The sequence below is a fragment of the Lycorma delicatula genome, chromosome 4 (assembly GCF_047948215.1).
Source record: "Lycorma delicatula isolate Av1 chromosome 4, ASM4794821v1, whole genome shotgun sequence".
Lineage (NCBI taxonomy): Eukaryota > Metazoa > Arthropoda > Insecta > Hemiptera > Fulgoridae > Lycorma > Lycorma delicatula.
This window is the reverse complement of record NC_134458.1, coordinates 40652923-40676706: the sequence shown is the minus strand read 5'-3', so window position 1 is coordinate 40676706 and position 23784 is coordinate 40652923. Positions and strand designations below refer to the sequence as shown.

At 32.0% G+C, this 23784-nt stretch overlaps 2 protein-coding genes across 4 annotated transcripts in view; one reads left to right on the top strand and one right to left on the bottom strand.

The window, feature by feature from the left end:
* LOC142322595 (uncharacterized) overlaps positions 1 to 22319 on the top strand; it is a 98804-nt gene extending 76485 nt beyond the window's left edge. Inside the window, exons 14-15 of the mRNA XM_075361671.1 lie at positions 12874 to 13003; positions 20417 to 22319. Of these exons, the coding sequence (XP_075217786.1) occupies positions 12874 to 13003; positions 20417 to 20822 (536 nt within the window). The 3' untranslated portion in view covers positions 20823 to 22319. The remainder of the gene's footprint in view (positions 1 to 12873; positions 13004 to 20416) is intronic.
* Positions 16489 to 23784, bottom strand: part of Idh3g (Isocitrate dehydrogenase (NAD(+)) 3 non-catalytic subunit gamma) — a 101608-nt gene continuing 94312 nt past the window's right edge. For all 3 annotated transcript variants that reach the window (XR_012756076.1, XR_012756075.1, XM_075362787.1), the window contains one exon: positions 16489 to 21531. The gene's annotated coding sequence lies outside the window, so the exon portion shown is untranslated. The remainder of the gene's footprint in view (positions 21532 to 23784) is intronic.

Here is a 23784-nt window from a genome sequence, read left to right as displayed (position 1 = left end):
TGTAAGATCGTCCTTGTCGGAAACCACACTGTTCTGGAGATAAAAGGCCATGTCTCTCCAAGTACCATGTTAGCCTGCGGTTTACAATTCTCTCCATTATTTTGCATAAAACTCCTGTCAATGAGATGGAGCGGTAGTTAAGGTTTTGGCTTTGTCTTATCAGGTTTAAGTACTGGTATGATAATGGCTTCCGACCAGCCGGGTGGGAAGACTTGTTTGGAGAATAACCATTGTAAATGTTCAAAAGATGTTGTAGTTCCGAATTAGGAAGATGTGACAGCATACCCAGGAGAATGTTGTCAGGTCCAGGGGAAGTGTCACGTGAGTTTTTCATTGCGTGTGACAACTCATTGAATACGAATGGGGCGCTTAATTCCCCAACCGAATCACCAATGTTTAGCGACAATACATCCATCTGTATCTTGTACCTCTGAAAATCGTTATTATATGATGAAGTGAGACACCGAACGGAAAGATTTTGCCACTGCGAAGGATGATGAAAGGAGTTCTCCTTCATCAATAAGACCAAGAATAAATTGTTTCGGTGATCCGCAAATCGCACGGATCTTTTTCCACACAGTAGACGTAGGAGTTGTGCGCGAGATAGTGTTCACGTATTTCGTCCATGACCTCCATAGCGTCCAAGAATACTTGACGGCATACCGCTCTAGCCCTGCGGTATAAATTTAGATGTTCTGTTGTAGGCCTACGGTTAAATTTGTGTAGTGCCTGCCGTTGATTACTTAAAAGGGTTTTGGCAATCATCATTCTACCATGGAACGGAAGAACGTCTAGGATTACCCGATGTTTGTGAGATATATCTGTTAGCTTTCTCAAGTATCATGGACGAAAAAGAGGGAGCTTGTAAAATGACTTACCGCCAGCTGTGATTACTCCTGCCCGTACCGGTAAAACTTTGGGAACAGGAACTTTCATAGGGATCCCACTGTTGGCTTCGCTAACTGCAACGAAAGACTTTTTGTTCATCTTTGTCAGCTCTGAAATAGTGGTTCTTAGTGATGCAACTTGATCAGATAACATCTGAACATGTTTTTTAGGTCAATGCAGGATCCGCACGGCTGATTACTTAAATTTGTAGGAGCTTGTTTTGATGTAGCGGTAACAAAAGATACGTCTGGTTTAATCAGGTTCCTTGAGTTAATAGTTTATTTATATTCTCTGCGTGCCGCCAGAAAAGATAGTTTCTGCTTGGTAGAGATTCTGAGAATTGCCTTTTCTTCCTTAAAAGTTGGAGCGAACTTTATGTGAACCACTGCAATTAGCACATTTTTCATCTTCATGGCAGTTAGTATCATTGTGGCCTTCCCTAGCATATTTACCACAGATCTCTACTTTCGAGCAAGATTTTGTAGTATGATCATACCCTTGGCATTTAAAGCATTGTCGAGGGTTGGGAATGAAAGGTCGTACTCGAACTGAAAGATAACCAATTTTTATCTTTTCCGGTGGGCCTGGAAGGTTGAAAGTTAGCATAAGAGAAGGTGTTAATTCTTCCATTCCGTCCCGCCTTTTGATTATACGCTTTACTTCTACAACATCTTGGGCACAAAGGTCATCAGCTATTTCAGTGACATCTATATTCATAAGAACTGGGCAAAAAATTACCCCGCAACTCATATTTAGGGTTTTGTGTCATTCCGCACTTATTTTTATACTGCCCATATTACGGAGACGTAAGTTAGATCGACTGTGCTCATCATTGAATATTTCAATCACAATCGATCCGTCACGTAATTTTCTGATGTTCCTCGGGGAACCACTTGTACCTGTTTTAACATTGTTTATCAAAAAAGACGAAACCTTTTGGAGGGAACCATCTTCCTGATTATTTCGGAGAACAACGAATCGAATATTTTTAAAATTCATGTCTAATGATTTGCAATTCTCTTCGGTAGGACTTTTATCCTCCGTCAGACAAAGCTGACCGAGGCCTCTTCACAAGACTAGGTTTGGTGGTTTTTTCAGATGGACCACCACTCATCATAGTATTTATATTTGGAACTGAAATTTTGGTTCTACGAGTACCGGCGATAAAACGGACCACTCCAGCAAAGCGCACGCGTACTGGAGCTAGAGCTAAATACAACTGGGTTCGCCCTGGTGCCCAGGACATTTTGTTCAGACTCACTAAGTAGAGTCATTAACCCATCGGCACGAAAGTTCCCACCTTGGGTTACGGTTGCGTTTCGTAAGGTGTCGCAACTCCCCCGAGCGTAAATATAAGAAATATCAGTGTAGGATCTAGTAAAGCCAGTTATTTTTACACGGATTTGAATACTAGATCGTGGGTACCGGTGTTCTTTGGCGGTTGGGTTTCAATTAACCACACATCTCAGGAATGTACAAGACTACACTTCATTTACACTCAACATATCATCCTCATTCATCCTCTGAGGAATTATCTAAACGGTAGTTACCGGAGGCTAAACAGGAAAAAGAAAGGAGTGTAGGATACTGTTGTGTAAGGGTATATGTTGTAATTTTTGTAGTGTTCTTGGTGTAGCATATGTGTGTAGTGTAAAGTGTTCTGCAGTTCAGTGTGTAGTGAGAAGAAGAGCTGCAGAGGGTAGGCCCGTGGGGACGCCAACCCCGAAAGTCTTAAAAAATAAGACTCCCCTTATTTCGGAATTCAAAACTAATTCCGAAATAAATATTATAAAGAATACAGCAGTATTAAATTGTTAAAATGAAAAACTGATCGATAAACTATACTTTAAAATTAAAGATAAAATATATATAAAAGACAACATAAAATTATCACATAGTGACTTAGAAAAATCTTATATAAAAATAGAATTTAACCCGTTTTATAAATATTTTGATAAAATATATAAAACCTATAATCTAAAAACAACATGCACCACCAACAATAAAATAATAAATGTTATAAACAATAACGATCGTACTAAAATAGCAAACTCTAAAAATATAAATATCTTAGATAAACAAGGAGTCTGTAGTCTGAAATGTGAAGACTGCCATTTAGAAAATATAGGTATGACTAGAGACCGGATTATATGTAACATAAAACGCTTGAAATATGCATGAAAAGTGTCATAATATGCAATTTTAAATAATAAAAAAATAGTAATTTTTAATATTTTTATTTCAAAATCAGCATACAATTAGTAAATAGTTGAATAACATATCGATAAATTCAATTATTTACAATTTACAATTTAACAATTAACAATTATTTAACATTTTGTTACTTTTGTAAACGTAAACAATCAGGTACTGTTCCAAATGTTCGGTAGTAAGATTGTGTCTTCGATCACTCAAAATATTTTTCTAAGTGGAAAAGGATCGTCCCACATCCACTGAGGTAACTAGGTAGTATTTGAATTTGGGTGTTATGTTAGCACTTATTGTTTGTGGCAAAAGTTCACCCCTCCCATTAATAAGACTATCAATTTGACACAAAGGTTCAAAGCCTGGGTTATCGTTCAAAATGTTATCAAATTTTTCTTTACACGGGAATACCTCTGGCAATACGGAGTTCATTTGGCGGATTTTATTCATTAACTGAATAGATACAGTCAACGCAAACCTTGAGTTTCAAGCTTTTTAATACTGGCAGGTATGTGGGAAAAATGAGTGCTAATCACAGCTATGTTTTTTTGTTTTTTTTTTATACTAGAACCCTTAAATGCTTCCTTGGACTGACAAACTGCCATAGCCTCTGCACTATCGAAGTCGTTTACTACACTTTTGATGGCCTCGAAATGTTCATTGTAAAACAGTACAGCTTCAATCCACGTTCCCCATCGAGTTACCACTGGTTCGGGAGGTAAAGGCACATTTGGCAGTTTTTCTTTATAGGCCTTATTGCAAGCAGGTATCTTAAGAAACACTTTCTTTGTTGATGGAATCAGTTTATTTACATACCCAAATGTGGATCGTACTTCTTCAGTGAATCGATGTACTCAGTGAGCAAAGCACGTCACATGAATCAAATTGGGATAAAATACTTGGAGGGCTTTGGCTGCCTTGATCATATAGGGAGCAGCGTCTGAGAGAAATATAAACACTCTTTCATCTACAGAAGATTCAGGAAATATTTTTTTAATACGCTCATTCACAAATCTGGCGATCGTAGAATGATTTGTCTTTTCAAGGTCTTTGTAGGCCACCAGATAGGAAGAAGAAGGCTCTAGTTATAATGTACCGACAATTAAAAACTCAATGTAACGGCCACAATTGTCGGTAGTTCCGTTTGCTGAAATCCAAATAATGCTATCCTTGAGTTCATTGCATATTTCTTTTAGAACATGTAGGTAAATTGTTTGTATGTAATCTTTACGCAATGTTGATTCATCTGGTATATTTTGATTCCAGCAATATTTTCGCAGAAAATCTTTGAAGGTAAGATTTGTAAATTTGTGAAGAGGAATATTACTTGTAAGCAATGCTTCACATAAATCCATGCTAAAGTGGCTTTTCTGTTTACCTTTGGAATTGAAATCACTGCTACTTGCCGCTGTTATAAGTTGTTTTCGTGGGCCTTTCTTTTGCAGTCCTGGGATATAAATACTTGTCGTGACATGCTAGTCTATTTGAAACTTTTTTGTGCACGAAATATTTTTCTCGCAAACTATGGAGGGATGGTTCACATTAAACTTTGCTAAAAAAATTTAAAAAAACTAATGCCATGAACGCATCAACAATAACTTGCGTAATTTAGTTGCCTAGTGGGAGGAGTGCTGCAGTAGGCGTGCGCTATACAGAATGGTATCGTCCGCCTTTGTCTCGCGTGAGTCAGTGTTTTATTTGGCCTCATGATAGTATATCCTAACAAAATCATAGGCGCACGGCTGCTAAGTGCGCTCTAAGAGGCGTGCGGCTAATAGGTTTGGCCGGCTACAATATCAGATTTCATTTATTAACTAGAAACCCTACCGAAAAATATTGTAAATATAGCGAAAATATGCATCACCACTAGATTTTAAGGAAAATATGCGATAACTGGTGAAAATGAGCTTAATATGCAAATGCATATAATTCGGTCTCTAGGTATGACCAACCGTTCTTTTTCTATTAGAGCCAAAGAGCACATTAACGTTGTAAAGAAAGGATACTTGGATAAATCAAATTATGCTAGACACATATTACAAAATAAACACAACTACAATCCCGATAATTTTATTTAAATATTAGATATTTAGAACGACTTTTATAAAACCAGTATCCTCCAAAAATTCAATATATACTATTACAACAATAAATTAATCAATGAACAGACCAATTCGAGGACGATATTTTTGTTAAACAAATAATTCATAATTATCAAGATGCGTAAACTGTCTCCCTCCTACCACTAATATTCATAACAACTGCGACCTTCTTACAAAACAGACGTGACTAAATTTATACTAAAACTAAGACGACCAGTTGTGATTTTAACATTTTATAAATTTACATTTTACATAATTCAATTTTAATGATATAAATTGAAGAATAACTTTTCCTGAGGATGGTCGAATGACCGAAAGTACTAGAAAAGAGACTGCGGACGAATTGTTGGTAAGGTTTTATTTAATTTATTTATGTATTTTTTTTTTGTCTTCAGTCATTTGACTGGTTTGATGCAGCTCTCCAAGATTCCTTATATAGTGCTAGACGTTTCATTTCGGTATACCCCCTACATCCTACATCCTTAACAATTTGTTTTACATATTCCAAACGTTGCCTGTCTACACAATTTTTTCCTTCTACCTGTCCCTCCAATATTAAAGCGACTATTCCAGGATGCCTTAATATATAACCTATAAGTCTGTGTCTTCTTTTAGCTATATTTTTCCAAATGCTTCTTTCTTCATCTATTTGCCGCAACACCTCTTCATTTGTCACTTTTTCCACCCATCTGATTTTTAACATTCTCCTATAGCACCACATTTCAAAAGCTTCTAATCTTTTCTTCTCAGATACTCCGATTGTCCAAGTTTCACTTCCATATAAAGCGACGCTCCAAACATATACTTTCAAAAATCTTTTCCTGACATTTAAATTAATTTTTGATGTAAACAAATTACATTTCTGACTGAAGGCTCGTTTCGCCTGTGCTATTCGGCATTTTATATCGCTTCTGCTTCGTCCATCTTTAGTAATTCTATTTCCCAAATAACAAAATTCTTCTACCTCCATAATATTTTCTCCTCCTATTTTCACATTCAGTGGTCCATCTTTGTTATTTCTACTACATTTCATTACTTTCGTTTTGTTCTTGTTTATTTTCATGCGGTAGTTCTTGCGTAGGATCCATGCCATTTATTGTTTCTTCTAAATCCTTTTTACTCTCAGCTTGAATTACTATATCATCAGAAAATCGTAGCATCTTTATCTTTTCACCTTGCATGTTACTCCGAATCTAAATTGTTCTTTAACATTATTAACTGCTAGTTCTATGTAAAGATTAAAAAGTAACGGTGATACGGAACATCCTTCTCGGACTCTCTTTCTTATTACGGCTTCTTTTTTATGTTCTTCAATTATTACTGTTGCTGTCTGGTTCCTGTACATGTTAGCAATTGTTCTTCTATCTCTGTATTTGAACCCTAATTTTTTTTAAAATGCTGAACATTTTATTCCAGTCTACGTTATCGAATGCCTTTTCTAGGTCTATAAACGCCAAGTATGTTGGTTTGTTTTTCTTTAATCTTCTTTCTACTATTAATCTGAGGCCTAAAATTACTTCCCTTGTCCCTATACTTTTCCTGAAAACAAATTGGTCTTCTCCTAACACTTCTTCCACTCTCCTCTCAATTCTTCTGTATAGAATTCTAGTTAAGATTTTTGATGCATAGCTAGTGAAACTAATTGTTCTGTGTTCTTCACATTTATCTGTTCCTGCTTTCTTTGGTATCATGACTATAACACTTTTTTTGAAGTCTGACAGAACTTCCCCTTTTTCATAAACATTACACACCAGTTCGTATAATCTATCAATCGCTTCCTCACCTCCAATACACAGTAATTCTAGAGGTATTCCGTCTATTCCAGGAGCCTTACTGCCATTCAAATCTTTTAATGCTCTCTTAAATTCAGATCTCAGTATTGCTTCTACCCTTTCATCCTCTTTGACTTCCTCTTCTTCCCCCATAACACCATTTTCTAATTAATTTCCTCCGTATAACTCTTCAATATATTTCACCCATCTATGGACTTTACCTTTCGTATTATATATTGGTGTACCATCTTTGTTTAATACATTATTAGATTTTAATTTATGCACCCCAAAATTTTCCTTAACTTTCCTGTATGCTCCGTCTATTTTACCAATGTTCATTTCTCTTTCCACTTCTGAACACTTTTCTTTAATACACTCTTCTTTGCTAATTTGCACATCCTGTTTATAGAATATCTTAATTGTCGATAGTTCCTTTTACTTTCTTCATTACTAGAATTCTTATATTTTCTACATTCATCCATCAGCTGCAATACATCGTCTGAAACTCAAGGTTTTCTACCAGTTCTGCTGATTTAAGAATTTCCTTTTTAACATTCTCCCATTCTTCTTCTACATTTTCTACCTTATCTTTTTTACTCAGACCTCTTGCTATGTCCGCCTCAAAAATCTTCTTTACCACCTCTTCCTCAAGCTTCTCTAAATTCCGATTCATCTGAGACCTTTTCTTAAGGATCTTAAAACCCAATCTACATTTCATTATCACTAAATTATGGTCGTTATCAGTGTCTGCTCCAGGGTTTGCAGCCAATGAGGTGCTTTCTAAATCTTTGCTTAACCATGATATAATATATCTGATTCCTTACAGTATCACCTGGCTGTTTCCATGTGTATATTCTTCTATTATGATTTTTAAACTGGGTATTTGTAATTACTAAATTATACTTCGTACAAAACTGTATAAGTTGGTCCCCTCTTTTATTCCTTTTGTCCAGCCCATATTCACCCACTATATTTCCTTCCTTGCCTTTTCATCCTTGCCTTTTCCTTGCTTGCATTCCAATCTCCAACTATTATTAAATTTTCATCTTTTTTTATGTGTTCGTCAATTTCTTCGTATACACACTCTACCTCATCATTATCATGGGCGCTTGAAGGCATATAGACGTTAACAATCGTTGTCGGTTTAGGTTTTGATTTTATCCTTATTACAATGATTCTATCGCTATGCATTTTGAAATACTCTACTCTCTTCCCTACCTTCTTGTTCATTACGAAACCTACTCCTGTCTGCCCATTATTTGAAGCTGACTTAATTATTCTAAAATCACCTGACCAAAAGTCATTTTCCTCTTCACACCAAACCTCACTAATTCCTACTACATCTACATTTATCCTATCCATTTCCCTCTTTAAATTTTCTAACCTACCAACCTTTTCTAAACTTTTAACATTACACGCTCCGACTCATAGAATGTTATTTTTTATTTTCTGGTGACTCCTTCCTTAGTAGTCCCCACCCGGAGATCCGAACAGGGGAATAGTTTACCTCCGGAATATTTTACCAAGGACGGCGCCTCCATCATTGCTATATGAAATTGCAGAGAGCTACATTTTCTTGGAAAAAAAGCAGCTGTAGTTTTCCATTACTTTCAGCTGCGCAGTACTCGAGAGGACTGAGTGATGTTGATATGGCCATTTAAGTCGTCCTGACGTACACCCTTAACAACTACTGAAAGAGCTGCTGCCCTCTTTCAGGAATCATTCCTTAGTCTGGCTCTCAACAGATACCTCTCCGATATGGTTGCACCTTCGGTCCAGCTACTCTGTAGCACTCAAGCCCCCTCACCAATGGTAAGGTCTCATGATTCATAGAGAGTTTATGTATAAATAATATTATATAATAATTGTGCCATGTTTAAAAACCCTAACTTAAAATATAGTTTATTAAAAAACAAAATAATACAGTATCATCATTTAATCAATCTATCCAATCAATACTATTCTATTTTTCCTTTCTGAAAAATAAAACTGAGGATTTAAAAAATAAAAGAATAAATAAAATATGCAAAAAGAAATTGTCATGAAAAACAACAAACAACCGCGCGCCTAGTTGCCGTTCATCAACTATGTGTATTGAGTGGGCACAGGTGTTCGTATGTAACACCACAGACCCAGTCTTACTCTGACCCAGCTAGCATTCCATGACAATGCTGTGCTAAGGTAACTTTTTCTACTCTACAAATATGCATTGTTATAAAATAAATAATAAATAACCACAGATAAAATTAAAACATAGTGCCCCAAACTATGTTAGAGTTAACCTTTTAAAATCACGTCTACAAATAAGATCTACATACATGTATGGTTTTGGTTGAAAACAACATTTTCACACATATTTTAGTATAATATACTAAAACTGAAAAATTAATTGTGCTTGAGTATACGAAATTTATCAACACATTAAATGAAAAAACAGTAGACATAAACATATCCTGATGATACATGCTAAAAGCGTTTTTCTAATTACTTTGAAAGAGACACCATGAATTACAATATCATCATCAACCTTAATAACAAAGGAGCTGCACAGAAATTCAAAAAAATCTTCTGGTAGTATATTTCCATGTATCTAAAACGAGAGCCATTTTTTTTACTTATTTTTATACTTTTTTTTTAAAAAGATTCTGCAGCATAGAAAAAAAGTTGTGAGGAATTTCTATATTTTTATCTGTAACCGTTTACAATATTATTAATTTTAAAATACTAATTTTTGCAAAGAATTCTAACCAAATTTTACAACAAAAATTAATCAATTAAAAAAAAATTTCAAAACTTTCTTAGTAGTCTAGGTGACAATCTTATCTAGGATGATGACAAAGATCTATATTTACTATAAATAATGTGGTAGCTTGATTGAGAGCAAAGGTAGGTCTCTGGTAATATTTTTGACTTTAAAATCTTTTACCTTAAAATAAAATCCACTGTAATCAATTTCAAAACTATCTATATGTATTAGTTACACTGAATTAAAAGCAACAATAAAGTTAAATATTACTTAACTTTTAAGATTAAGCTTTCATCCAGTGTTTAAAATATAAATTGCATACAATACACTCTCCATTACACATACTGTAGCGTACAAACTAATCCAAACACAAATGTAATATTTAATAAAAAGTAACTTTGTTTAGAAAAAATCATACCTGTACAATTTGTGAAATCTAGTAATTAATATGTCCTTTACTCTTAATTACTGCACATATATGATATGGCATTGATTCAACAAGTGTACTTCGCAATTTTTTGATCTCTTTAACATGAAATCATAGTCTGATATTATTGTTTATAACAATTCATTTTTTATTATTACCCAAAGATTTTCAATTGGTTTTAAGTCTGAGGAGTTGTATAGCCACAGGAGCACATTAATGTTTTGTTCTTCAAAAACATTTTCCACTTTTTTGCCAGTATGGCAAGGTGCCAATCTTGGAACACTCATTGCCCTGGGGAATTTGTTTTGAAATTGTGTCACAACTCTTTACTTCAGAATCTTGATATATCCATCACTTTTCAACGTACAATCTACATTTTTCTGGGAATATTTAACCAATTGTTGGATATGAACCAGTGATGTATTTTCATCTAATACTTTTCTAACATATGGAACCCTTTGCCCCTGAACATAAAAATGTGACTCATTGGAAAACATAACATTTTCCCAGTCTTTTTTAGCCCAGTTAGCATGTGCTTTAGTCCACAGGAGTCTTTTTTTCCACATTGCTGGTGTTAAAAGCAGCTTTTTAGCTGGCCAATGTGCTTTCATTTCAGCTGCAAGATGTCAACATCTAATAGTTGTGACCTGTAAATCTGTTTCACTGGTTGCTAATTCTTGATTTAAGTCCCCGGCAGATAATTTTGGATTAAGATTACTTTTTCTCACTAATAACCAATCCTGTGTTGGAGTGGTGTTCTTTTACGGCCACCTTTGCCTTTCCTTTGAGGTGAAATGGAACCAGTTTTTTAAACTGTTTTAAAATATTATCACTATATCTAGTCCATCACATACTCAGAAGCTATTTGTCATGTCGTTCTGGTATGGTTATAAAGAAAAACAATTTTTGAACACTTTCTTGGAGTTATGTCTATTATTATACATTCAAATCACACAGAACAAGAAAAATAAAAATATGATTTTCTATTAAAAAATGAAATAAACTTTCACCAAACACTATTTATAACATGAAAATTGCTAAGTAACCAGAGAAAAATAATCTCACATTACACAGACAATATAAAGAATGGGTGTGGTCAAGCAGTTTAGCTACAAGATAGAAATAAAACAAAAAATTCCCTGTATTCAAATTAATTTGCATGCTACTGCAGCTTTGAACATGTTCTTTATGGAAATTGTATTAGTCTATATGAGACAATTAATATTTCTTTTCATATAATTGTAATACACCGATATGAAGTTTGCACAATCATTTCTTGAGATACAAAAAAATCTTTTCATTTAAAATAATATCGGCTGGTAAGTTGTTTATCATTAAGTACCAATGTAGAAAAGTAACTCATCTGAAATATAACTGCACTTGACATGATTGACCTACAGGAATTAATTTAACAACAGAAAAATGAATGTTTTTATTATCAGTTTTATTCTTTAAAACTTTTTTCCAGAATTTTAGGCGTAGACTGAGAAAATTTTGAAACTTAACCGCAAAATCAAACAAATAACTTTGTATAGAGATAGTAACTAAACTATAACATGGGAAAAATAATTATCCATACTTTTAAATACAAATAATATAATGGATATTAGGGCAAAAAATTGATAGAAGTTACAGCAACATGAAGTCTTTCAATAAGATGGTATTGAACAAATATTTAAATCTTGGCAATTTCATTCAAGAGAAAATAATACAATTTCTTCATACGTTACTAAATTCCTATAAAAAATATAGTTCAATGTGTAAATAATGCTACAATTTATATTTTAGCAAACTAGTTTTACATAATTTGATTATGTATTATGAACTAGCCGATAGTTTGCATCAAAATTAATTAATAAAAATGGATGTTTTTGTTGTAAAGAAATGCAGTATGCCTTAACTCAGAATGGAGTTAAGAGCATTTATAATGTCAATGGGTTAACACAGGTCATTCTTAACACATGAATTGTATAGTATTAGATTAAATTAATTCTTACAATTACTCTATAACAATTTAATAAAGTAATATGAAATCAACTAAACAGGTTATTTGATTAATTTTGCTATTTATAAAACAGCAACAATAGGTTGATGTCCAGCAATAGACATTGTGATGGAGGACAATAAATTAAATCAGAACACTAAATCTTAAGCATAAAATTAACAACACAACTGATTACATTAATTAGTAAGTTTGATGGAGTAATGTAACATCAACATTTTTGCCTATCAAGAAAAAGAAATTCATCTGCATGTTCCTCGCAATGCAAATTTAAAGTGTTCCCACATTTAGAAGGGTGAATACAGGTTTAAAATTTGGTATTAACACATTCAAATGATTTTGTTAAATATTTTATTATGAATACCACTCATTTTTAAATGTTATTTAAATCTTTGTACGAGTACAATGTTAATCAACCTAAGCAGTAAAATACATTGATGTAATTGATTCATTCTTCATTTTCTATGAATTTGTTTTTGGAGGTATCGCCATCCATTGTCAGTTCTTTTCCAGATAACACTAAAACCTTTGTTTTCAAATTACAAAATACTTTCATATACACATATAAATACTGTACTTAGTGAAGTACCAGGTTTAATAAGTAGACAATATTTAATGTTACAACAAAGTAAATATAATTTTTTTTAATTCATTCAAATGTTGCAAAATAACTGTATAATTTTGCTATATATAAAAATATATTAAATGATTCATAAACTTTGTTGAAACAGATATTGATGAATGTAAAACTGGAAGTTTTTGTACGGGCCAAGACGAAGCATGTCTGAACATGAGGGGAAGTTACAGATGCAATTCTTTAGCCTGTCCGCCAGGTTATATCAAAGACAGTCAGCATCAGAAGTAAGTATAACTTACATTATATCAGGCCAACAAAATCTTATCAAAGTTTTTTTATATAATCTACAATACCCTCAAAGGCACACAATATAACCAGTGTAGCAAGTACACCCTCTAGAGGACCTCCAGCTAAATATTATCAAGGAGTGTGTCATCATACTCAAGAAAGTGTGACAAATTGTGGTATTGCTATCAGGCTTAGTGGATGGCACACAATTTAATAAAATATCTTTGAGGTAGGTATAGGTAATTTGTAATTCTATATTCTGCTATAATTTTGCAGGTGAACCCAGTAAGTGTGCTCAGGTGGATATGAATATAAATTTTTATTTTTAAAGTTTTGTGACCACATCAGTATTTACATATTTCCTTATTTTATGTATTTGTGTGCATTTATATTAGAAAAGATGGTAAAAGAGAATGTGTTAGTTACTAAAGAGAAAAAAACTAATGCACTGTTTTGTGTTGAAAAGAGGAAATGTTAAAAAACACTGAAATGGGAAAATTAAACTTTGAGAAGTGGCCAAAAACTTTAGTTCAAAAATGGTGGCTAAAGACAAATTAGGAAATACTACAATAACAGTATAATAGACGGTAGTATTTATTTTGGTATGCCTACTACATCTAATATTTGGTTATATTAATTTAATTTAATTTTTTTTGAAGAATCTAATAAAACAATTAGGTAAACAAGTTTGAGTAGGTTTAAAAAATGTTGTAGCATTAAAACAAACTTTGTTAACCCAGACTAATCCTCATTGAATGTGAGCCTATCAAATGTAAATTATTGGTTTTTACAGTAACAAAAATTATAATGAATAGGTAAATAAGCCCAAAAACTGGTATGAATATCACTGGTGTTATTACATCAAGTAATGTAATAAACTTAGGCAATATTAGTGAGCTGTACTGGAAGAGGTTTTAGGGGTAGGAATAGCTTTCTTCTCAACTCGAACCATACATTTCCACATAAAGATACTAATGTATACAAGTCAAAATAAGTAAACCTCTATAATGTACTAAAGAATGATTACTAGCAATGGTCTAAAGAAACGTTTAGTACCACACTTAACCTTTACCATAAATTAGATAAAATTACTATTATTACGAGGCATGTTCATAAAGTAAGGGCCGTTTGGTCATTAAAAAAAATTAACTCTTGAGAAAAGGTTTTTACTTACAGTTTTAGTTTATTGCATATCTACTTCAGTTTTCAACATAATCACCATTCAGTTCTAAGCATTTTTCGTAACGCTGCACCAGTTTCTTTAACCTCTCTAAATAGAAGTTTGCCACTTGGAAATTGAACCAGTTGACAACAGCAGTCTTGAGTTCCTCGTCATTTTCAAATCATTGTCCACCAAACTACCTTTTCAAATGCAAGAATAGGAAGTAGTTGCTAGGTGAAAGGTCGGGAACATAAGGAGGGTGATCAAAAAGTTCCCAACGAAAACCTTGACTCTTCTTCGTTAAGGCACCGGTGTGAGGACACACATTGTCGTGATGGAGGATTACACCGGATGACAGTTTGCCATGTCGTTGATTTTGGATGGCACGTCTTAGTTTGGTGAGCGTTTTGCAGTACATGTCAGCTGTAATTGTTGATCCATGTTCTATGAAATCAACCAAAATTACACCCTTTTCGTCCCAAACTTCTGTAGCCAACATTTTTCGTCTCGAGTACAAAGATTGCTTAAACTTTTTTAGTTTTGAGGAACTTGAATGGCGCCACTACATTGATTGTTGTTTCGATTCTGCATTGGTATAGGATATCCACATCACATCGCCCATAACAATGTGGGAAAACAAATTATCTCCATCTTGTCATTAGCCGTCCAAACACTCATCCACTGCACACTCTTTGCTCTTTGTGTTATCAATAAGCATTTTCGATACCCACCTTGTACACAATTTGTGATATCCAAGCTTTTCTGTCACAATAGTGTAAATAAGGTGTGTCCAACATGAGGATATCCATTAGCCAGAGCACTAATCATCAATCACCGATCACGTCATAGTTTTTGGTTCACTTGTTCAATGATTCCGTCGGTCTGAATACTGGGTTTGCCATTCTGCTCTTCGTCATGAACATTTGCGTGGCCATTTTTAAAGTCGACACTATCATCTAACCTTACCTTCACTCTTTACTGTAGACCCATACACTAAGCACAACTCCCTATGAGTTTCAGCAGCTGAAGATTCTTTTGCACACAAAAATTGAATCACATCTTGCAATTCACAACCAATGGGAGAAACGATTGTCGTGGACATTGCGATCTGCATTCACTGGCAGGTGCACGACTACTAAATCAAAACAACTGCAGTGCCTTTGTAAATATGTAGCAGATGCCCCTGCATGCATTAAACTGTTTTCATACCCACTAATATTTAAATATAAGCCGACAGCCCTTACTTTATGAATATGCCTCGTAGTTGCTTTATCAACTAAATAAATAAAACAAAAGAATATTTATAATTTGAAACTAGTTTATTATTATCCTTATGTTTTTACAAACTGAATACTGAGTTTACAGAAGCATTACTAGAGTTACAAAAAATAAAGTTGTCAGATCACAATTTATTAAATAAATATTAAATAAAAATACAACTGTAAGCAGCTACCAAAGAGATCCATGAGCAAATTAAAATATATGAAGAGTAATAGAGTAGAGTAGAGGGTTGACAACAAACTAAATGGGAAGTAGTAACCAAATTTTCTGTTGACTTTCATTACTCTCCAGCCAGTTTTTATCGATGAATTTTTGTAATATTTTATTTTTACGTATGTAATTACTGTAGTCAACAAATGTATTGCAGTTAATTTCTAGTTCATGTTCAAGAATTCAACCAACAACATTTCAAAACTCCATGAATACATAAATAACAATATTTTGTCCAGACTTAGTTTGAACCTAGCAACTAATGTATTTAAATGCAGCTGAACATCAATTTGGCATTCCCTATTGTTATGCCATCATTATCGGTGGTTCAAAATCTTCAAAACCATTTCAATTTCTCTATTATATAATTTATCTGCTGGCAAAATACTGTAATTTTGGAACATATGAACACAGGTATTTCTTTTCACAAGTAATTTCATACAAACAGAATGTTTTACTGGGAACATCTATTACACCAAGGAAAAAATATGTTAATACAATAGCAATAGGAACTTAATTTACATGCTATTACTGTGAGACTGAATAAGTAAAACCAAATAAAAAGAATCAATCGGTTGTCAAGATCAACATGTTCGTGAACTAGTAGAAATATGTCAGTAGGACCATTATCAAACATAAAGACTCTTAATATAATCATATTTTCCCTTTCTCTCTGATAATGTACGTGTCTTTAATTGCTACAAACGTATAATATTGTAAAAATACTGAAAATCATCGATGAAACTCATTAATTCATTGATAAAAACTAACAGGAGGATAACAGATGAGAACCAAATTTTCTTTACAATAAAAAAATTATAATACCAATCAGAGAAACAAATTTTTATTCTATTTTTACTACAAAAAATGTATAAATACATAGAGAAAAACAATAATGATATTATGTCTAAAGTTAATAATGTAATATATATTTAAGTAAATTTTTGTGATGCTATTCTATATCAGTTTTTTTTTATATCTATGTTTTCTATATCAGCTTGTTTTTTGAAATCTTCCCCAAAACCAAATTTTCCATCAATTTATTTAATGTAAACATATATTTTCATTAAATTTTCACAACTTTATTTATGAACCTCAACTTATCTTGTTGAGCAATAGCCTCCTGTTCTTGAGATTATCAGAAATATCCTGGAACAGTTTATGGGAATTGCCTGCGAGTACTTTATCATTTCAATGAATTCACACATGTAGTTATAAATTAAAATTCTTGCCAAGTCACAATTAGATTTTAGTTTAGTTCATTAGCTTAGTTTTCAGTAATCATCTTAGTCTTTCAGCAATTTATGAGTTAGCCTTTATTATGAGAAAAAAAAATGGCTATAAATGCTATCTAAATGGGCTATGATTACTGTTGAGATTTCAAATTCCATTGTATGTAGCCCATCTATTACAATGATTGATCCTAGTGTAAAAACAATTACAGGCAATGAAGTTTCTACACTGTGTTTATTGTGGTTAACATATTTATGGTAAGTCAAATGTGTCTCGTCAAATCCCAGTGAAAACAAACTCTTGCTCCAACACTGTTGTTCCTCCTTTTAACAAAAAGTAATTAATAAATATCAACTGTGAGATATTAGTCTCCAATAATACTGTTTGTAGTTGAACAAAATTCCTTAGGTTTTTATTTTAATTATTCTTGACAAATACTGCCATTTGTTTATATCTAATAATATTAATAAATATAAGCATATACAGGAATGAGTAGTATAATTTGAATTTATTACTTATTCTTTTTAATTAAAGGGAAGATTTCTGAAATTTCTATCCTATGATGAACTATTTTAAGATGGTCATTAGCAATGCACTATTGCATATGTTTACAATAAATACAGTTCTGCATTTTTCTATGCCCATACAGAGAGATAAAAGAAGTAATAGCAATTCAAAAATTTTGAATAAAAACATTTTAATGCAAATTTTTAGTCTTAACAATTAAACTAAACATAAATTTACAGTACTATTTCTAACACAGTGGTCAGAAACTTAAAAAGTAAGATACAGTACAAATTATAAAAAATAATATTTTTTCTGAAGTTTTTTTTTTGAATTGTAACTTAATTCATCAAAGAATCTTTAAACAAAGCAGTGGATTATAGATTCCAAGACATAACATCAAATTTTTGAGGCAACACCAGCTACAGACTTTCTCTCACACACCTTTTGCTTTCTTTGTATCTGGCTAAAAAACTGATCATGCAAAAGTAAAAACTGTCATTGCTAGTACATACAGAAACTGAGAAGAAATTTTGAATAGTTTTTTTTTTTTCAGTGTTATACAAAATACAAATTCCTATTGTTTTTAGTTATAAATCTTTAAAAAATATTAAAAATTTTCCTAAAAAAATTAAAAATTTTCCTAAAAAAATTACACTATAGAGATTACATATTAATTACTTTCTTTAGAAATTACAAATTTAATTTGAAGAAAATTGACACCATTTTTCTCCAGTAAGAATTACAATATTCCCCTCCATAGCTTAAATATTTTCAGCTATTAACTGCACAAATATAAGGTAGACAGAAATTTTTAACACATCTTAGTCTAATTGAACTAATTTTCAGTTCAAGGGATTTAACAAAGTTTGATGAGCAGTAATCAAATTTAAACTTACAACATAAATTTTAAAATAAAATTGACTCATTCAATTTCTATTACATTTAAATGGGACTGAATTTCAGAAAGTTGTCACTTGAAATCTTAAAAAATGGTCATAAGTACAGAATAAAAATAGAACAGGGTGAAAAATATACTACAAGGCATATTCATAAAGTAAGGGCTGTCAGCTTATATTTGAATATTAGCAGGTCTGAACACAGTTTCATGCATGCAGGGTCATCTATTGATTATTTATGAAGCCACTGCAGTTGTTGTTTTGATTTAGTGTCGTGCCGGTGAATGCAGATCACAATGTCTGCAACAATCGTTTCTCCTGCCAGTTGTGAAGTGTGATTTGAATTTTGTGTGCAAAAGGATCTTAGCTGCTGAAATTCATCAGAAGTTGTGCCTAGTGCATGGACCTACAGTAATGAGTGAAGGAAAGGTCAGACAATGGTGTCGAGACTTTAAAAATGGCTTCACGAATGTGCATGACAAAGAGCAGAGTGGCAGACCCCAATATTTAGACCAACAAAATCATTGAACAAGTGAACCGAAAACTGCAATGTGATCGGCGATTGACGATTAGTGCTCTGGCTGATGAATTTCCACATGTTGGACGCACCTCTATCTACATTATTGTAACAGAAAAGCTCGGATATCACAAATTGTGTGCAAGGTGGGTACAAAAAATGCTCACCGACCAACATAAAGAGCTAAGAATATGTGGTCCGAAAATGCACATCCACTGACGCGCGTTTTTGGACCGCTATTGACAAGATAGAGATGGTTTGCTTTCCCATATTGTTATGGGCGACAAGACGTGGATATCCTACATCAATGCAGAATCAAAACAACAGTGATTGCAGTGGTACCATTCAAGTTTCCCGAAACTGAAAAAATTTAAGCAATCTCCTTGCTCAAGAAGAAAAATGTCGGCTACCTTTTTTTTGGATGAAAAGGGTGTAATTTTGGTTGATTTCATTGAAACATGGATCAACAATTACAGCTGATATGTACTGCGAAATGCTCACCAAACTGAGACGTGCAACCCAAAATTGATGACGTGGGAAACTGTCATCTGGTGTAATCCTCCTGCATGACAACGCATGTCCTCACACCACTGCCTTAACAAAGAAGAAGATTCAAGATTTTCGTTAGTAACTTTTTGACCACCCTCCATATAGTCCCGACTTTGCATCTAGCGACTACTTCCTCTTTTTGCATCTGAAAAAGTAGATTGGTGGACAATGGTTTGAAAATGACAAGGAACTCAAGACTGCCATTTTCAACTGGTTCAATTCCTAGGCGGCGAACTTCTATGCAGAGGGATTAAAGTAACTGGTGCAGCGTTACAAAGAGTGCTTAGAACTGAATGGCGATTATATGGAAAAGTGAAGTAGACAGGTAGTAAACTATAACTGTAAATAAAAACCTTCTCACAAGTTAATTTTTTTTTAATGACCAAACAGCCCTTACTTTATGAATATACCTTGTAATTAAAGAAAAAAAAGTATAAATAGATGAACTGAAAATGAGATATACGCTAATAAAAATAAATGTAAATAGATGTTTATGGAAATTTATTTCAAACTATTTGGCATTTATATCATGGTAATTTGTAAAGTTTGTTTGATAAATTTTTTTTTAAACAAATAGGTTTTATGAAATGTCTGGATATTTTCTACAACAAATTGATAAATTAAGGGGAAGCAATAAAATAGATTAAATGTAATCATTTTACTAGAATTTCTCCTTTTTTTTAAAGAAGGATAAATTTTACTGCAGATTCTTGCCTGTTAAAAGACATAATAACTATGTTTACTGGCAGACAATTATTTTATATTTGTATTTTTAGGACAAGAGTATGAAATTGCCATCTATAAGTTCTGCAACAAGCCAGCCTTAATTTACAAATCAGTCAAGGACTGAAAAAAGGATAAGCAACATCTTAATATGTTAAAATTCATTTGAATTAAAAGATAAAAAGATAATTTATAGCAAAAAGCACAGAAAAATTGTCTGTGGATTTTTTATCTTTTTACTTTAATTTGGAATTTATTTACACACTAAATTAAACATTTAAAAAAATACAGTACATAATAGTAAATCAAAGAAAATAATTTTATTTTTCAGCCGATGCAAAAAAGCCACGATGATTTGCAGAGAACAAGATGTGGAATGTATACAACAGCCACTCATGTACACTTTTTATTTCATAGCCCTAGTATCCAATTACACAATCCCACCAGGTGGTCTCGATCTATTTACAATGAAAGGACCATATCGACCAACCACAACAGTAGATTTCTCACTCAGTTTGAAAATGGCTAATTCAGCACCAGGAATACCACCAGCAACTGATAATTATTTTCTACTATCACCTTCTGGTCACAATCAAGCTGGTATTAAATTAATCCAAACTCTTTTAGGACCACAAGATATTCAACTTCAGTTGACGATGTCATTTTATCATAACAATATCTACGGAGGTAAAACAGTTTCAAAAATTGGTCTATTTGTATCTCAGTATGAATTTTAAATACTAGATTTTTTTAATAGTTTTTAAGCTAACTAAAAATCATACATTAATAACATGAAATATAAAACAAATAAGTACAATTCAATCAAATACTGAAATCAACTGGGCATAGAAATTATAGAATTTTCGGTGAATACAGTGGACCACAGTTATATAATACTCTTAGATATACAGCTGATCACAGTGTGTTCCTAAATATTAAATTGCTACCATAATATTTAATAAGCTAACTGTAATTTAACTTGTAATATCTTACTCAAAAATATTTATAATTACACATGAGCAAATATCATGTTTGGCAAATATTTTTTTTTAACTAGGTTCAAAGCAATAAATAAAATTTATTTTAAATACTATACTGTAATGTAAAAGGCTAAAAATAACTGAACATTTTCGTAAGCGTGAATATAATGGTCGGCTGTATAAAAAAAGACTGTATAAAAAACCGAGGCCCATTGTAGTCTATAAAGGTGTAAAAAATACATTAAAATTGTGCTTGATGATTTAATAACAAAAATCTAAAAATAATCTAAATGTCTGAATACTGTTAATTTTTAAACATATTATTTTATACGATTAAAAGCACTTAAGTAAATTATAAAGATTAAGAAAAAATTAATTGAGACTAGAGGCACAGTATGTTCCACGCTCAAATTCAAGGCTTCATCACTGTATCCACCACTACAGGATACAATTCTTCTTCTTCAGTCTGAAAAAATAAAAAAAACATATATCATAATATTAAAAAGAAAAGAAATTAATAAAAAATTATACTTTTTTATCAGAATCAAAATTATGCAATAAAATTCAATCGACTATAAGAATTCAAAAATAAAAAAAATAATGTTTACATATATACAATATAATACAAATGTTTAACAGATAAATGTAATATAAATAAAAAAATACATTATTAAAAAAGTTGTATCAATAAATGAAAACAGATAAAAATAGATAACGCCCAAATTATTCTAATTAACTCAATAACTATAATATTTCTTGTACGCCACAATTAACTGAATATATGGTATAGTTATTTTATTATGTTCATTTCCTAAAAAAAAATGATTAATTCATAAATATGTCAAAAAGCAAATTAAAGGGACTGTATTCTCAGAGAAAAAAATATATACTTTATGTACCTTCAACAAAAACACAATATCTGTAAACAAGTATGATGTACACTACAGAATTTCTTTTAAACAAGAAATAAGAAAAAAATCAATTTAAATAACCATTAATTAAAATTATACAATGATTAATGTTAATGTACTAAGGAATAGTCTTATGATGTTTTTCAGTGAAAAGAAGCAACATTTAAAAAATGGAATTGGTTTTCTTTCTACTTTTATTAACAACCTAATTGCAATAAATAACAAGAAAGGCAGTCGACCTTTTCTGTTACTATCTCTTTACTATGCTCTATCTTTACACATTATTATATGATTACATATTATGTGCATTTGAATGTGAATATAAATAAATAAAAAAAAATAATGGAGTATCATATTATGATTAATAGGAACACAAATTTTGCTTAAGTTTTGTGTTTGTTGATAGCGTTTAAAAGTTTTTGATGCAGTTTATTTGAGATTTTTAGGTGATTTTTCAAAATCTGATGCGGTCTAGTAAAGGATCTCACAAATCATTATCGGCCAAAGAAAGGCCTTCAAAATCAGGGCTATAAAAACAGGTTTTTTTTTTATTCCCTTAAAAACCTCTCGAATAGAATGATAATTTTGGAAGTCTATCAACAAATGCAAAATTTTTTTGTATACTTTATGGAAATCTAGCTGCCTATTTTTTGCGATATTTACCCTCAAATTGATTGCATATAGTATATAAAGATAATATATAAACAGATTCTTAGATTGTATATAAAATATACTTTTGTATATGTACACTGCTCTCAGTTACATTCCCTGTGTGGATGAAATTAAACAACTTTAGTCTACAACTGCCCTGGTCTACTAAGGCAAAAATTCAATTTATCACATGTGCCATGAAAAATGGACTCCACTTTTTGGCAAGAATGCAACTCAAAATAGAGTAGGCAAAGGAGGGATTGGCAAAAAAAAAATTAGCTATAAGTATTCTGTATTATCCCCCAATAATATTAATCAATAAGAACTAGAAAAAGTTCTACTTTCACTAAAAGTCTGAAATGTTTTCTGATAGATTATAAAACTTGACACCTGGATTTAGTCTCTATAAACTGTTATATCTACAGTAAGAAAATGTTTGGAAAGTGGAAGCTACATGTCAGTCTTAAAATGGACAGAAGGTTACCATTTCACCAGTATAGTATTAAACAAATAGTTAAAAAACCTCTTATTTATCAACATACTCATTTGACATATACTCTAATGAACGTAATACCTGTGTTGCACAATTTTCAAAGCAGACAATCTTCATACAAATATTTATTTTACTATTTTAAAATTATCATTAATAATTTATAGTTACTCATAATTTCATCAGACTTCAATATTTACGGTATTCTTCACAAAAAGTGACTGAACTGAATTTTTATATTTTAATTAGACAGTAATGTTTGTCTCAGTTGTTAATATGTCTGTGATTGTCATTATCTCTTAACTATTCATGGTTGTTTGATTAGTTTGCTTTTTATATAATTTTCATAGATGAATTTTTCTTTAAGTCATACTTTAGAATGGTATGGATTGCTATCATTATGTGCATAAAAATGTTGACATGGAATCACCTATCAAAAGGAAAAGTATAACCTGGATCATTTAACTTCCGACATCTAATGAATTAGTTAATTAAAGATGGTTTCAGCCACTGACATTCTTCTTTATTTTGCACCCTTTCACTTTTCAGATGTAGCTGACTGAGATAGCCCACATGTTACAACTATGATCAAAGATCATACGGATGCATCACTAATATGAATATTAAATTCAAATAATTTTCATGCAAAACAAATTACCAGAGATAA